The sequence below is a fragment of the Pavona decussata genome, unplaced genomic scaffold, assembly GCF_977016875.1.
Source record: "Pavona decussata unplaced genomic scaffold, jaPavDecu1.1 SCAFFOLD_223, whole genome shotgun sequence".
In the NCBI taxonomy this organism is placed as follows: Eukaryota; Metazoa; Cnidaria; class Anthozoa; order Scleractinia; family Agariciidae; genus Pavona; species Pavona decussata.
The window spans coordinates 1,374,317-1,390,526 of record NW_028145628.1 but is presented as its reverse complement, the minus strand read 5'-3'; the positions used below and the strand labels follow the sequence as shown (position 1 = coordinate 1,390,526).

Genomic DNA, 16,210 nt, shown 5'->3' with positions numbered 1-16,210 from the left:
ACATCAAAATTGCAAGCATTTTGAGATTTAAACACTAAAATAAATAAATATATATCACTTTATTTAATAGTCATGGATTTAGCACAGAGCACTAATTGGAGACACTTTCCAGATCGAATTGGAATTTAGAAATGTTGGTTTTTTTTGAGGAGAGGGGAAAACCGGAGTACCCGGAGAAAACCTTTTGGAGCAAGGACAAGAACCAACAACAAACTCAACCCACTTATGACACAGAGTCATGGAATCGAACCCGGGCCACACTGGTGGGAGGTGAGTGCTCTCACCACTACGTCATCCTTGCTCCCCTTAACTATATGATACAAGTTAATCTGAGAGTAGCCTCCTATGCAGTCGTTTTTAGGGGACTGTCCCCTAAAAAAGACTGCGTGGGAGGCTAATCTGAAAGGGCCGAGCCATTTTGTGACCTTAACAAACAACAACTACAACAAACGTTAGCACTTCAAATAAAAATAGCAAAATTGTTTGGTATTAATTTTTTTTCATGTAGTTTTTGTAACCTCACCATTTACATGTGTCCCAAAGTCAATCTTACAGACGTCATCATACTGTAAAACTGTCTTGTCTCCGGCATTGGGTGTGTAATGAGCGGCACAGTGATTCAGAGAACAGCCAGTGGGAAATGCCAAACCTAACATGAACAGAAATACATGTGTAAAATAAAACAAACACAAACATATACTAGTAAAATTAGTATGGAAGAATGTTTTGCCATCCTCGCGACAGAATTGTCTATAATTATATTCATAAATACTTCACATTACATTTCGAGTGTAAGCCCGGCTTCATTAGAGTGAATCCTGGGCCTTGCTCTGACGAAGGGTTAATGCTCAAAACAGGGTGAAGTATTTCTATATTAATTACATCCATTTTGAAATCACTGGTGATCCTTGGAATCTGATTGGTCTAAAATGGTGCAATTTATTCCCAAATTGCACCCTTTCTTTAGCCCATCAAAATGGAAATGAAGTAACACAAATAGAATATTAATATTGTCAATGATACTCTGTGATTTCAAAATGGATGTAATTAAGTGGTAATTGAACTTCGTGTCGTGCAATTTTGGTCTGAAATCATACTTGTGATTTCAAATCAAACTCGCGCTGTGCGCTCATTTGATTTTGAAATCACGCGTATGATTTCAGACCAAATTGCACTCCATTCAGTTCAATTACCAATATTAAGTACATGATATTATTATAGACAATGCTGTCCATGAGGGCGATGAAATTTTGTTCCTTACTAATTTCGTTAGTTTTTATTTCAAAATGTTTCCCCAAAACTTCTCTAATTTAAACACAAATAAAATAAAATAAAAAATAAACAAACAACAACAACAACAACAAAACAACAAAACCTGTACCTGCTTTGAGTTTGTTTTCATTGATTAGCGCTCGAGATGCTGCCTCCAACTTCTCACTGTTAAAAGAACAAAAATATATTAAAATATATTACTATTATGTTTTTATAAAAAGAAAAACCTGCACCGATTGTGAATGAAAATGCTCCAACTTTTTGTCTCATATTTAGGGTTTTACTGAGTACATTGTTACAAGAATATACTACTCTGTGAAATTAACGAGAATTGAAAAAAATTGAGGTAGTTTTTGCTGCATTATTTTCTTGGAGTGAAAATAAAGTGGTGCATTCATTTCAGAAACCTTTTAGAGGTGTGATAGGAATTAAAATTTTTATCACACCTTTCACAAATCCTTTAGTATTAAGGTGATTCCATTGAATTGCATTGCGCATCCTTGCTGCGCAAAATTTTTCGCGTCATTTAGCGCGCGCACAACATTACGGGATTTCCTTGAGGTTAAACTCGGCAGGAAAATAAATGGTCCTTTTCTTCTAAACGAGCACGGTGACCCCCATTTTTTAAGGCATCAATTTAAATGTCATACGGTTGACCACTATATATCGCGATTTAAGGAAAAGTTTAATACTCTACTTTGAGATATTTTTATTTGAATGCTTTAAAAAGAACGTATTTAGGTAGTGCTGCTTACGTGCACACGCAGCAAAATCTTTTAATTTCTTTCATAATCTTAACTCCAGTTCAATGAAAATAGTTTGTTGTGTAAGATTAAAGTAAATTTTGTTGAACTGCTTCGATATTTTAATGCAAGAAATTAATTTTTCTAGAAATGATAGTTCCCTTTTCTGCTTACTAGCGTTCCTGATATAAACCTCGTGGGTCATCTATTTACTATAATAGCCATCCAGGTTGCAGAAAAACGAGCACGGTGACCCCGATTTTTTATTGCATTTTTGTAATGCTCATAACATAGTCATGAACTGGACCAAGTCTTAGACAATTTTAAATACTCCTTCTTTTTCAGCAGAATCACCTTAAAGACCATATTCAAAACTGAAACAGTAGCTCTCTTTGCTTAGCATATTCCATCCTTTGAGTTAATCATTTGAGATTTTTGGGTTCACTCTTGCATTATTTTCATCTGCATTCATTTTAGTTTACTTTGGACAAAACGGCTTTGCAGTCATCAACACTTTGTTACAAGGACTCAATATAGTACAAGATGTCCATGATCACATTTGCTTAATTTCCTTCAGTTGAAAATTAAGCCAATTAAGTCTCATTTGATTTCACATTAAATCCCCCCTTTATTTCATTTCTGTTAAGTCAGGTGGTATTTATTATATCAATACCTTATTAATTAACATAAGCATTAATTTCCTATATACTAAGGTACATTACCAAATCTCTATCATGGTCATTCCAGGCTGGATAAAACCCTGCACATACTTCCTGACCTGAAAACCAAAAAAGAGTAAGATCTGTTTTAGAATGGAAAAAAAACCTACTTAAAACTGCTTCTAATACTTTTGTCATGTTTCATATCTTGAACTAAGCCAGTGTTTGAATAGCCTTTTTCAGATCTTGAATCTTAGCCAGTGTTTCAATAGCTTTAAGTGTAAAAAGTATCTTCTAAAAGACTTTTTACGATGAGCTACCTCGTCACCAGTTTTTTGCTAGTATTAAATTCCTTAAACTGATTATCATTAATTTGTTAATATTTATTTCACCAATACATCTCATGTTGCCGTGCATCTGTTCAGTAATAGATCACAGATGACGTCACAATGTGGTAAGAACAAAACAGTGGCACACGAGGCGCAGCCGAGTGTGTCATTGATGTTTTTATCACATTTTGACGTCTTCTGTAATCTATTTAATTACTGAACAGATGCCCGGCAACATGGAATCTATTTGTTTTATATAATAAAGAAGCAAAAAATGTTAATGGTGACGTCATCTATGCGTCTGTCCTCCAATAGATCATAAGTAAGATCCAACCAAAATGCATGTAGAATTCAGCTTATTAATAATTATGTATTGCAAATTGTCACTGAAAAACCCCTATGGAGAGTGCCAATGTATTAAAGTATTGTATTGTAACTGTTTCTGGTGAAGTTGAGAAAATGTTTTATGAGTATCAAAGAGTATCAAATGAATGCTTTGTTGTTATGACCTATGTATGAATTTAATAAACATGCACTGACAGTAAAGGTAACTTTCCATATGCTCGTGAATAATTTGTACCTGTCTGTGAGCCTCGGCAGCTTGCCTTACGTCACTGTAGATATCATTGTGCATCCGATCCAATGCTCTCTTCTCCTCATTGGTTTCACGCCACAGATTGCTAACAAAAAGCAAGACAGATATATATACAATCCTTACAGTTATCACAAGGGAACTGCATGTAACTTCAATGATGGATCTGAGGATTAACTCTGTAGTTTAGGTTAAAGTGCTATGGTGAACCCATGAATTTCCCACTTAGCGTTGGCCCTAGTAAGGAAATGGGAGATTGCAAAAGATGAGAAAAAAATCTTTGACCTCAAAGCAATGTTTTAGCCATAAGGGCGTCCAGGCGACTATGAAAATACACTAAAAACTCACCTAATCTTTTAAAAAATTTACAAGAAACATGTTCCTTGGACACTAAACTTTCAATTTCTGGTTTAAAGCCTGCCTCAAAGGGATTCAAACTATGACCTCTGGATTTGATCATCCGTTCATCTAAAGACTGAACTACAAGGCCACCACAGCCACCCAATTGACTTCTTCCTGTCTGGCAACTGCGACAATGTGAATGTGAAGGGTACATGGGTTCATGTTAGCACTTTAACAAACACTGCAGAGTTAATTTGGTGATCCGTCATTTGTGTCCTTAGTGCAAGCCGCACAATATTCATTTTCATGTGACTTACTCATCTTTGTAGCTCAAGATTTGTCCTTCTGGAAAGTTTCCATTTGGAAACAGCTCTGATATCGGCACAGTAGGTGGATCTGTTTGTTGCTTTGCAGCTGGAGAACAATCTGATAAATTTAGACAAAGAAAGTTACCATTATAATTAAATTGATCGTGCAACTTCATGAGTTTACTGTGACACTTTCTCATGCCTTGTCTGTTTGAGAGAAACTAAACGTTAATGTCACTGTTCCGTTTAGAGTATCCAAACACACAAGCTTTAATGAAACGTACAGTAATAAACTAAAGTAAGGACCACAAGACATGTTTGGCATTAATTTGGGGGACACCGCTCGGCGATTGGCGTGACTGGCGCCTTCTATTGCGTGACCATTTTAAGGCCTCACTTCTCTGGCACTTCCAGCTGCACCTAGGCCAACAACAACAAAACACAACAACGCACTGCAACAGCAGCACAGCTAGGCCAGCAGCGCCACTCCAAGAAGAGTATTGGCAGGTCGCAAAACTAGAGCGCTACGAGCTGCCATCTAGGCCAGCAACGCGCAAACCTAATTAACTGAATGACCTATCATGCCTCACCTATCTCACCAGCGCTGCTGGGTCGGACCGGAGTATTGACAGGTCAATATTACCAAAAGTCATTGAAATGAACTAGAGAACTTAGCTTGGGGAAGTCGCTACGCAGACTTAACCGCCACAGATACATGCAAAGCGGGTATCCCCCCAAGCAAAGAAAATCCACACCAAAATTTAAACTTGCAGGTTAAGGGGAAGGCTAGCCAGTCGTGCATTAATTAGTTTATGATAAAATAAGAAGTATGATATGAATTGTATATACACCGTTGTAGCCCCAACATGCGGGTAGGTTTGATACAATAAAGAGAGGTAAACAGTGTTGCTAATTCAAGCAGAATATACAACTAAAGGGCAAATAGATATGGTTATTCTCATGCACATAGCTCAAGACAACCAAGGAACAAAATTGGCTGAAAGTTTCTTGAAAATGAACTTGTAAAACACACAAAAGTGTACTCTGAAAAAATGAAAAGTAGACGACCCGAAATATGACTGACGAGAAGGTCCAAGGTTGTGTGAGCCTGTAATGGGCTGGTACTGATTTGAGGTGCATCTGCCTGATACGAAAAACCCTAAAAAACCCAGTGGGGAAAAAATTGGGAACGTACTCTCCCAGAAATGCAGATACACAACCCCTGGAGAAAGGGGCAATCAAGTACCAAGACAAAATAAAAGTAGTGGTAGTTACTACAGTGATGACAAAAGCAAAGTCCATAAGATATGAAGGAGGTGGCCCTGGAATGCTGATGGTGCCCTTGAGGAGCCAATGGTGGTGAAACTGGGACATCTAAGATCCTGGTGGCACTGAAAACATCCTATTGAGCAGGAGAAAGCTGAAGACAAGCCAAAAAACAGCCACTGGATCACTTGGACCATGGAACCTCAGGAGCAGATAAGGAGATACGGTGGGGCAAGACCAGGCATGTAAATAACAAAAAGAGGCAAACAACGAATTAGTCTGAAAAGGGGTTCAAGACAAACAAAATGACACGTTCATACACTAGAACCTAATATGTGAGAGGGGGTAGGGATGGTAATGACCCAATCCAGCATTGAATATAACTAATAAGTGAAGGACCAGGATAATGACTAGTCTGGGTATGGTGAGTGAATAATGCGACTAAAGGGAAGGGACAAAAAACAACCACAGTTATCTCACCAGCAAAGCAGGAATGGACAAGAGTGGCACAAAAGGAAGTGAACATGATCACTCCCGTTAAGTAACTCTGTGACTTTACTGGAAATAGAGAATGTATGGGTGTTGCAAGTAAACCTATGCACAAGGTGGTAATGTAAAAAGAAAACCAAATATTGGAAGTTCAAAACTATCCGTATTTGTATGGACAGGAACCATTTCAAAAGGATAGAATTGACGGCAAGCTACAAGAAGAGAAGGCAGAGGTGAGCTTACATGGGAATCCCGAGGGGATAAACTCATCAACTGCTGCTCCTACAAATAACTAAATGGTAACTGCTCCTAAGTAGGATGTCTAAAAGGTGTGTAATTCCCAATAATTGGTTTCAGCTTCATGAAGGGTTTCGGAAGAACACATATCTATGTCAAGTAACAGGCAAAGACAGAGAACAAACTGTAACAAGGGAGGGGAGAACTAGACCCATATGAGAACGACTTCATGAAACCATGAAAAACAAACAACCCACTAAGTCGATACTTGTAAGGATATAGTGAAATAAGTGATAAAATGATTGGGCTGCAAATAGTTACGCGGGATGCCCTGAAGGGGCATACCGTGTCTAAAAACGGGTCGATTTCTTTTTTTTTTTCTTCGTCGTATACACAAATCGGTACATTAATTTATTCATTAAACTCTCCCCTCTCCTACTCGGGATGTATTGTTTTGATTGTCTTCAACAAAAGCAGGCCAATCAAAATCCATTCTTGTCGCTTATATTGCGAGGGAGGGGACCCACTCACCCCTACCTGTGTGACGTCAATGCATCATTTGATATATTTATTAAAGACGGATTAAGTCGCGCCATATTGTTTTAACATGTTCTGGACTCAAGTGTGCCGTTTTCAAAGGGAAATTTCACCATTTTGAAGCGGCAAATCGAAAGAATAACTTCTAAGAAGCATCCGACACGTAAAACGGTGGAAATTGGTGAGTTCTTAGTGAAGGAATCGTGCTTTGTTTGACAGTCTTAGACCACAACGCGAGACTGAAAAGAGGTCATTGAGAAGCTTACGTTATCGTAATGGAATTTGACAAATTTCCGCTGATAGTCTGAGTCGCGTAACACACGGAAAACAACGTAACGCGATCGTCGTGACTCAAACTATTCCATTAGCAAGGATAGTTTTATCAATCGGGGAAGCATACAGTTGGAATAAATGAATCAGCCCCAGCATCTCGCGTAATGCCAGTATAGCAGGCATCTTGTTCTAGGTATCTTGAGATGTAAACAAATGAATGCTGCTAAATAAACGGGCATCCCTTCAGCAAATGTCAAGTACACAGCTATGGTGAGGTGACAGCACTGGACACTTTTGTGATAACACACCAGGTATCTAAACTTGGACAGGATAATATGAACCCAAACCACATAGGATCGAGAACAAAACATGGTTTCAGGGAGAAAGGTTGTGGCAAAGAACCCAGTTGATAACGAAAATATAGGACATTAGGGCCTTATGTGTGAGAATGTCTAGACTGTGTGTTACAGTAAGCTGATAGTAATGCTATAATCATGTCAAACATAACCAACAAACAACCCCATTGTCCACTTGGGTTGGGATCAAGAGGTGCGAGCTTTATGACCCGTGGAAGAGGGAATGTCGGCGAAACTGCGCTACCCTAACCGCTCGTACGAAATAATAATTTGGTTTTTTCGGGGGGGGGGGGGGGGGGAAAACATAAGCTTAAACGTAAATAATGGAAATAAATGTAATAAGAGATGAAAGCAATTATTGACCCGAATTGATCAGGAACTTGGCGTAAAGCAAGGAGATGACTAAGCTTACCGAATGTACGTGGAACGTAAGGGGCCGGGTAAAGAAAATATAAAAGAAAGCTTACCTGGGTAAAGGAAAAATACGCAGTAGCAATAAAAGAAACACGTAAGGTCAACGGGCGCAAAGGTACATGATAAAGGTACCAGACGACTACCGAGCATAGAACGAAAATAAAGGTAGTGACTTCTTGTACAGCTTACGTGAAATACCAAGATCTGAGAACAGGAACTGGCGTAGAAAACAGAACTTAAAACAACTCCTGGACGAAAGATGACAGTAAACTTGAATGTGAACTCAATTTGCGGCTATATTTAGATCGAGGAACAGAATATACAGTCAAACAACGAACGTAAACAAGGTCAGATGAACTGGGATGCGAAATTCTACGGCGAGGCGAGGAGTACTGGGTATGAGAACACACTTCGGCCCCGGGTATGTAACGCAAGGAGTGAACTAAGGGGTTTAGGGAATGGAATTACAAGAGGAGATAGCTATAGCTAAAATATGACAAAGGAAAAAACGATGGCGGACGTGTTTAGGTGGCTCAATAAATGAAATAGATATGCAAACAAAACAAAAAACACAGCACCTGACGGAAGTAGTCGATGTAGAGCGAAGAACGGCGGCTGTAACAGTAAGGAAGGGGAGTGACGGAGCTGACGAATCCATCCCGAGCGGCGGGCCTGACTGGGCAGCTTCGAGATGCATGGCGCCTTTGTAGTCTTCGTGTGGGCACGAGTCAAATGGTCCTGCAAGAGCGTCGGTGAAGAGCGCAATGCCGACAGATGGTTACGACCAACTGAGGCCATGGCCATGCTGCAGGTTGAAGATCTTCTGAGCGTGACGGAGCGGTGTAGCCGAGTTCAGCGTGGTGAAGACGGCATGGCGAAATGAGACAAAATGGAATACATTCTGCTCACGATAAACAGAGTCAATGAAAAGCTTCGCTACCACTGTCTTGTGTCTCTTCGTAGAACATCCGTTCAGGCCAGAAAAAACTCGAACGCGTGGCACGTGCAAGGATTAAACGGCACGCCGACGAAAACTTTCAGGGGCCTTACTGTCCGACAAATTCTCCAATTGTTGGGCCTGGTAAGAGCTTCCAAAGGTCATGTTGCAGAGTTGCCTTCTACATGCTTTTTGCTACAGTTTTTTTTTTTTTTTTTTTTTTAGCGTAACAGTGGATAAAACCGCGTCGTTACATTTTTTACAGCGTAACAGTAGATAAAACCACGTCGTAACCAAGTGTGACTTAGAACATTCTATCGCACATTTAAAGCTAGACAGCGTTCAATGTCAGGGCCAATGGCCAGGGTTGTACTATGCTTATGGTAGACTTTACATCATAGCAAACGCGACATGAATGCACCATTCACTGGTTTAGCCATACAGAAAAGGCGAACTAACTTGTCTCCAGACAATGTCGCAACATATTACAATGTGACTATTGACTAACGTGACAATGATACAGTGACAAGTCTAAAGTACAGTATGTAGAGATGCCACCCGGGGCTAAGGGCGTCACGTTCCATTAACTGCGTTTTACAATTGTATTGTAAAACTTTCTATGTTTAAAAGCTAAAAACATATTTTCTTGTCTTGCATTCTGGCCACTGCACATTTAATTAAGTGCGTTGCTTCAAACGGAAATCAGTTAATTGAGAACTCACTGGTCCCCTTTTGGAAATTGTTCATTTTGAATCTCTGTCCTATTTAAGGTGATTCCATCGAATTGCATTGCGCATCCTTGCTGCGCATAATTTTTCGCGTCATTTAGCGCGCGCACGAGCGCGCGCGCACAACATTACTGGATTTCCTTGAGGTTAAGCTCGGCAGGAAAATATATGGTCCTTTTCTTCTAAACGAGCACGGTGACCCCCATTTTTTAATGCATCAATTTAAATGTCGCACGGTTGACCACTATATATCGCGATTTAAAGAAAAGTTTTATACTCTACTTTGAGATATTTTTATTTGAATGCTTTAAAAAGCATGTATTTAGGTAGTGCTGCTTACGTGCACACGCAGCAAAATCTTTAATTTCTTTCATAATCTTAATTCCAGTTCAATGAAAATAGTTTGTCGTGTAAGATTAAAGTAAATTTTGTTGAAATGCTTCGTTTTTTTAATGCAAGAAATTAAAACCAACATTTCCAAATTCCAATTCGACCTGGAAACAGTGGAGAGAAGGGCCACTCCGTGGATTCCACTGAAATTCCTATTTATTTTTATTTGTTTTTTTATTTTTTCTAGAAATGATAGTTCCCTTTTCTGATTACTAGCGTTCCCAATATAAACCTCGTGGGTCATCTATTTACTATAATAGCCATCCAGGTTGCACAAAAACGAGCACGGTGACCCCCATTTTTTATTGCATTTTTGTAATGCTCATAACATAGTCATGAACTGGACCAAGTCTTAGACAATTTTAAATACTCCTTCTTTTTCAGCGGAATCACCTTAAAGGAGGACCCTTAAATATCTGAACTTATCATACCATGCCTTAGATTTAATAATAAAACATAAACAGTGTAAAATATAAACATTTGAAGATATCATTATGATCATGATAGTTTTTAAGTTGTCTGATCTCCTCCAATGGCAGATTAAATTAAAATTACAAAGTGAGTTCTCCAGGTTTTGTTTTACAATAAAAACAACAGCAAGGCCATTGACATGACTATGTTTGAAGAAGCTATTAAATTGTCAAACTTCTGTAACAAGGATGTAGCCTTCACTGACAAATTCTGTTTGCCATGACTCACACGCTGGTGTAAACTTTATGTGCCATTTTTAATTTTATTTTAAGTGGTGTAATTCTCAAATTTCACACTCTAAAATAATAAAATAAACTGCCAAAATTATAAGAAAAGCTGAGTCTTTAGAAGGCTTTAGGCTGTTACCTTGTCCTTCAACCGACTTAGCTCCCGCTGGCTTCTTCTTCTTTTTCTTCTTCTTTTTCCCTGAAGTGGTGCCTTCATTCTCTCCTTCCTGTGCTTCTGCAACATCTAAAAACATGACATTCTTATATTATCTAAATTTAATTAGATACAAGAATTTGCTGCTAGTTCATTGGATGGCTACCTCCAGCATTTTTAACCCTTTTACTTTAATTAAGCCGAGGGGGTGACTAATATATAATTTCTCCTTACAATATTGCTGCTTGATTAAACATTTAAGGTCGTGTTCAGACTAGGTGCCCGCTCCCGGTTCTCGGCCTCGGGCACTAGTCTGAACAGAGCTTTTTGTTGGTGCCCGAGCAAAAATCTGGGCACCATGCCCGGGCACGGGCACTACCTCCAAAGGTAGCACTTAGGCACCATTCCTCGGCACGGGCACTGGTGTGAACAGGATTTTTGTCAGTTCCCACGTTTTTTCCTCATGCCTCCTTACGATTCAGCAAATCAAATGGCGAGTGCTAAATATTGACAAAGGAGAACACGATTGCTCCTTGGGCACCAAGGAGTCTGAATGTCCTTTTTAGTGCCTGGGGCACAGAGCTCTGGCACAGGCACCTAGTCTGACCAGGGCCTAAATCAGGAGAATAAAGGAAATAATCACCAAAGATGAAATGCCTTGATTTTTTGGCAAATTTTCCCAACTAGTAATCCTTGTTACTTTTGCTAAATTTGTATTTCTATACAATTTTTTGTCAGTTTTGTTAAAAGAAATTTAGCAAAAGTAACAAGGATTTTGCCTTCAACGGCAAATAAATAGAAAATAAATATTGTTAACAAAAATTGGAAATAGCAAAATTTTGCAACAGCTTTTTATCCTGGACATAAGTGGCTCTCTCAGTAAACTTTGTTACCTGCAATAAATTTGTCATTTAGCGCCTACATTTAGCAAGCTGCTAGTTTTTTTGAACATGGCACCAATATAAGTAATGAAGGCCCAAATATTTCCTAACCTGCATCATGTTCTTGGCTACCATTCTGTGTCTCTGCCGCAGCCACAACTGCCTCCTCTTTGGCGTCAGGTCCATTTACTTCACCATTCATGTTTTCTGTTGCTTGTTCTCGACCTCCTGGAAATTTAATGAAGATTGTCAACACAGCGACCAAACAATCAATATATCTTAATCAATGGTTTTACAAGCAATACGCGTGGATATTTTGTGAGTAGTGTACTATTTTTCTGAGCCCTGAAGGGCGATCGAGGAATAATACGAGCAACAGCAAAAAATATATGTAAAACCATCAAATAAGGGATGTATTCTTCTTCTACAAAAAGATTTTGCTATTATTTTTGGCTTGGGTGTTGAAATACACCTGACATCTGTCCATCAGTATATAGCGTGTGTGACAACACAAAAGGCCAGTGAAATGCCTTTGTCCACATTCGCTCTGCTGTAAACCGGTCAAATCGGGACACTACAGTGTATTTATATTTTGTGTGTTCTCTTGACCTTAGGAATCTTTGGACATCTTAAAATAATCTTTTAATAACTTGTATCGATCTGTTTGTTCGAACAATAACCACGATTTCCAATCTATAATGCCTAATAAGAGCTCGTACAGTACTTTTCCCGTTAAACTCGAGCCCATGTTGTTTAATGTGTTTCCCAACTGAAGACGTTGAGCTTGTATGTTCATTAATGCGTTGATAGAGGTGTCGATTTGTAAAATCGACATAGTCCATCTCACATAGACCACATTTGTAATGATATACAATGATCTTTGGTTTTGACTCTCTAGTCTTGAGAATGTTGCAGACTTTCATAGTACTGAAATCGGGGTTGCAGAGTGACACCGATTTTGGAGCTAAGACTTTGTAACTGTCTCCTTGTGTTCTCCGTAGTTTTCTGGTCAACGAAAGGAAGGGAGAACATGACCTTGGGAAGGCTGTCGTTACTTTTGTCCATTGTGTCATGCACTTTGTACATTGTCCGCTTCACAAGTGGGGATTTGTTGATAGTGGTGTCAATCAACTTAGGAGGGTAATGAACGTTTGAGAACGTCATCGCATTTTTCAGTGAAAAAAATTCCATGTTTTCTTGAAGTTCATTCTGACTTGATAATGATGTTTGAAACATCGAAACGTCGAACAACGTTACTTTTAATTTTTCTTAATAAAAGATGCAACTTGGAATAAACTTTTACTTATGAAAATCGTGAGATAAATATGCATCCCCACTGTATTCCCTTGGCCTCTGAGGATTTACCCAAGCAAACAATATACACTTAATGTATGGTCCCGAGGGAAACAGTTACTTTTGTTTTCCCGAGAGTCCTGATGTTCATCGAGGGAAACATCAGGACTCAAGGGAAAACAAAGCTAACTAGTTTCCCGAGAGACCATACATTAAGTGCTTTGTTATATATTTACACTTTCCCTTCAACAATCACAGCAAAACAAACAGACAACTTAGAGGCAACAACTGCGGAATTGTATCCTGGTCGGGATACTTTTGTATTTGATTAGGGGCCCATGACCAAGAATCAACCAATATTACAGTGCCTGTTTTGTTGAGTAAAAGTCTAGGTATATAACAAAGGCATTTATGGACCCACTGAACAATGATTAAAGAACAGTCTGTGGCTATACTGATCTCACTGATTTTCCAGTAAATGCAATTTATCACAAAAACCGGAGTAAAACTTGGAATGAACACTTACTTTTTTTTTTAACAAAGAGTGACCTCATTAATTTATTTTAGGTTATAATTTCACATGTGCTTTGAAATAATTATCCTCACTGTGTGCTTGGAGAGCAAATAATGATTTCTCTTTTGCTATTTTTCAGTTTCTTGATGGATGGTGTAATGTACATGTAGATGCCTATTTCAACAATGAACATCTTCCTCATTAACAAATAATGTCATTGTCACCTCCTGCAGCTATGAAATAATATATTTGGCAGCTTGTTTCCACAGAGACAATTTTTCCTAAGATCAGATTCATACCCATATATCTTGCTGTTCCACTTCTGCTCAGGCTGATATGAAGAAAGGTTTAATCTCAAGTTACATGTTGACAGGGGGAGGTGTGCTAGATACCATTTTGCCAGTGGCAATTAGATGCTTTACTCTTGGGGGGACGGGGTGGGAGGGGGTATGACCTAATTTTTTGTTACGTGGAACTCCCTTGTCTGCGGCCTGTTACCAGAACAAATTCCAACGGATTATCATACTAAACCCATGTGAATGTGTCATGTACATGTATGTAACCATAACTACGTGGTGCAGGATAATGTCCCTCAGGTTTTAGAAGATAAAGCCTGTCTCCCACTATTTTGTGTGTTTTTCAATTTTCATAAAATGACCTCATCAAATAACAGGTAGCATGCTTCCTGCATTTTTTTGTAATCCCTACAAGCATGCCTCTTGTAAAGGTCCAATTTGGTTTCAGTTTCTGACCATCATTTATTGTTACAACAGTTTTTGATGTATAAAAATTGTCTGTGTAAATTTTGTATATTAACACCCATTGTAACTGATAACTGGGCATGTTGTAATTTGTCAAAAATGTCACATGACCCAAGTTCACTTTATGTACTTTTTTTTCCTTTTTACAGGGCGTAACTAATCGATATTTTTGATACTAAATGAAAATCGATAGTAATCAAATGAAATCGATCATAATTTATCGATTAATATTGAAAATCAATGGAAATCGATCAGTCAACTTTCTGTGATTATCGATTTTATCGATTTCTGTAATTAACCAATCGATTTTATTGATTTTGATCAAAAAATATCGAAAACATAAACATGGGCGAAGACGGGTTGGTTGCGTTTAGTCCATCATCACTGGCTCGATCTTATAACTGATAAACTCAACAAACATCTCCATAACACTTTATTTGCCTTATTGATATCGATTTATGCATTGGTATGTCACTACTGGGTACTCAGGGGTACTGCACAGGCAAAAATCGATAGGAAATACAACCATCAGAGCAATAATGTACGGTGTAATGTAACGTCACTCGTGTGTCAATTTCCGTCGGATGACATGCTCTTTTCAACAAATCTTTAGCAAGAGATTTTCGCGGGTGTTGAGCTTTCAGATGCGTTTGTCCAGGTTTGCACTGAGATTTGCTGAGGTTTGTCTGTCAACAAGTCCCTTCAGCTGTCCTTACAACCGATATAAGTCTCTTTATTTATGTAAATTAAATCACAAAAAGATGGGAAGCTCTCAAAGTAAGAAATGCTTAGTTATTATCCATTATTATTATTACTTAAGTTATCACCCACTGTTCTTTCTTTGAGTACAATGATTTGCAAAAACATGTTGGAGAAAATAACACATTTCTACCACTCGATAAATCAACAGATGTGCCGTTCACTAGTTCTGCTTCGATTGAAAAAAAAAGAAAAAAGGAGCGACTCTAGCCAAATTTGTGATTATCGATTTTGATTGATTATTATAACTAATCAATCGACAAATATCGGGTATTATCGAGTACTATCGATTAATCGATTACTTTTTCGATGACCCATTTCGATCGATTAGTTACACCCTGCGTTTTAGAAAGGAAAGAGTATATTCCCATGTTTCACATCAGCCCAGGGGGGTACTCGGGTATATTAGTTACGGGGAGGTGCGAATGAGGCCAAATTTTGAAACCCGAAAAAAGTCCCGTCACGCTAAGGAAAACCCAAAAAGAGTCCAGCAGCCAAATACGTAACCCAAAAAAAGTCCAAATTTTTTAAGCATCAAAAACAATAAAAGTACAAAACACCAAGAGAATGCGAGATATTTCAAGCGTCCGACTTTATTCATTCCTCGTGCATCTGTCACAAAACTTTAGGCAGACTGCAGTCATTTTTCAAAGTCGAGCGCAATATATGTTTGTTCAGGAAAACCAAAAATGGGAACATCTTGTCCTCGCCAAAATCTTAAGGGCAAAAAAAGTCCACCAGAAAATTTCAAACCCAAAAAAAAGTCCCAAGCCAAGCATTTCAAACCCAAAAAAGGTCTTCGCACGTCCCCGTCACTAATATACCCGAGTACCCGCCCTGGGCACATCAGTCAGCAAAAAATATGCAGTGCTCAACAAATTATAAAACCTTAAGTCTTATTACTTTTTTTTGCAAATGAATTATAAAAGTATTACATAACTTGCTTACAATAAAACCATGGTAAAATTAAATGCTCAATGAACACGTATTTACTCAGGTGCGATGTACAACGCAACAGCTGACTTATTTAAGTTACAATATTATTGTGCGTGGAATCATCATACGTTTTGTCTTTAATTTTTCTTTATGCACACTTGCGCGCTTAAAATAAAAACCCACCTTTCTTCTTTTTCTTCTTCTTCTTTTTCTTCTTACTTGAAGATTCTCCCCCGGCTTCTGTAAGGTTTTCAATCTCATCATCTTCGTCAAGCATCTTATTAAATTTCTCTTGGAAACGTGGTTGCTCGATCAGAACAGCCGCCATCTTGTTCTAACTGC

The 16,210-nt window shown here is 38.4% G+C and overlaps 1 protein-coding gene across 2 annotated transcripts in view; it reads right to left on the bottom strand.

Annotated features, from left to right (window-relative positions):
* LOC146459055 (uncharacterized) overlaps positions 1–16,210 on the bottom strand; it is a 20,527-nt gene extending 4,317 nt beyond the window's left edge. The window contains exons 1-8 of one of the 2 annotated variants that reach the window (XM_085090010.1): positions 16,052–16,210; positions 11,717–11,833; positions 10,710–10,814; positions 4,255–4,363; positions 3,584–3,683; positions 2,738–2,793; positions 1,382–1,437; positions 524–649 (exon numbers count right to left, since the gene is read on the bottom strand). In XM_085090010.1, coding sequence (XP_084946136.1) covers positions 524–649; positions 1,382–1,437; positions 2,738–2,793; positions 3,584–3,683; positions 4,255–4,363; positions 10,710–10,814; positions 11,717–11,833; positions 16,052–16,196 — 814 coding nt within the window. In that variant the 5' untranslated portion in view covers positions 16,197–16,210. The remainder of the gene's footprint in view (positions 1–523; positions 650–1,381; positions 1,438–2,737; positions 2,794–3,583; positions 3,684–4,254; positions 4,364–10,709; positions 10,815–11,716; positions 11,834–16,051) is intronic. The other variant, XM_085090011.1, reaches the window with a different exon arrangement.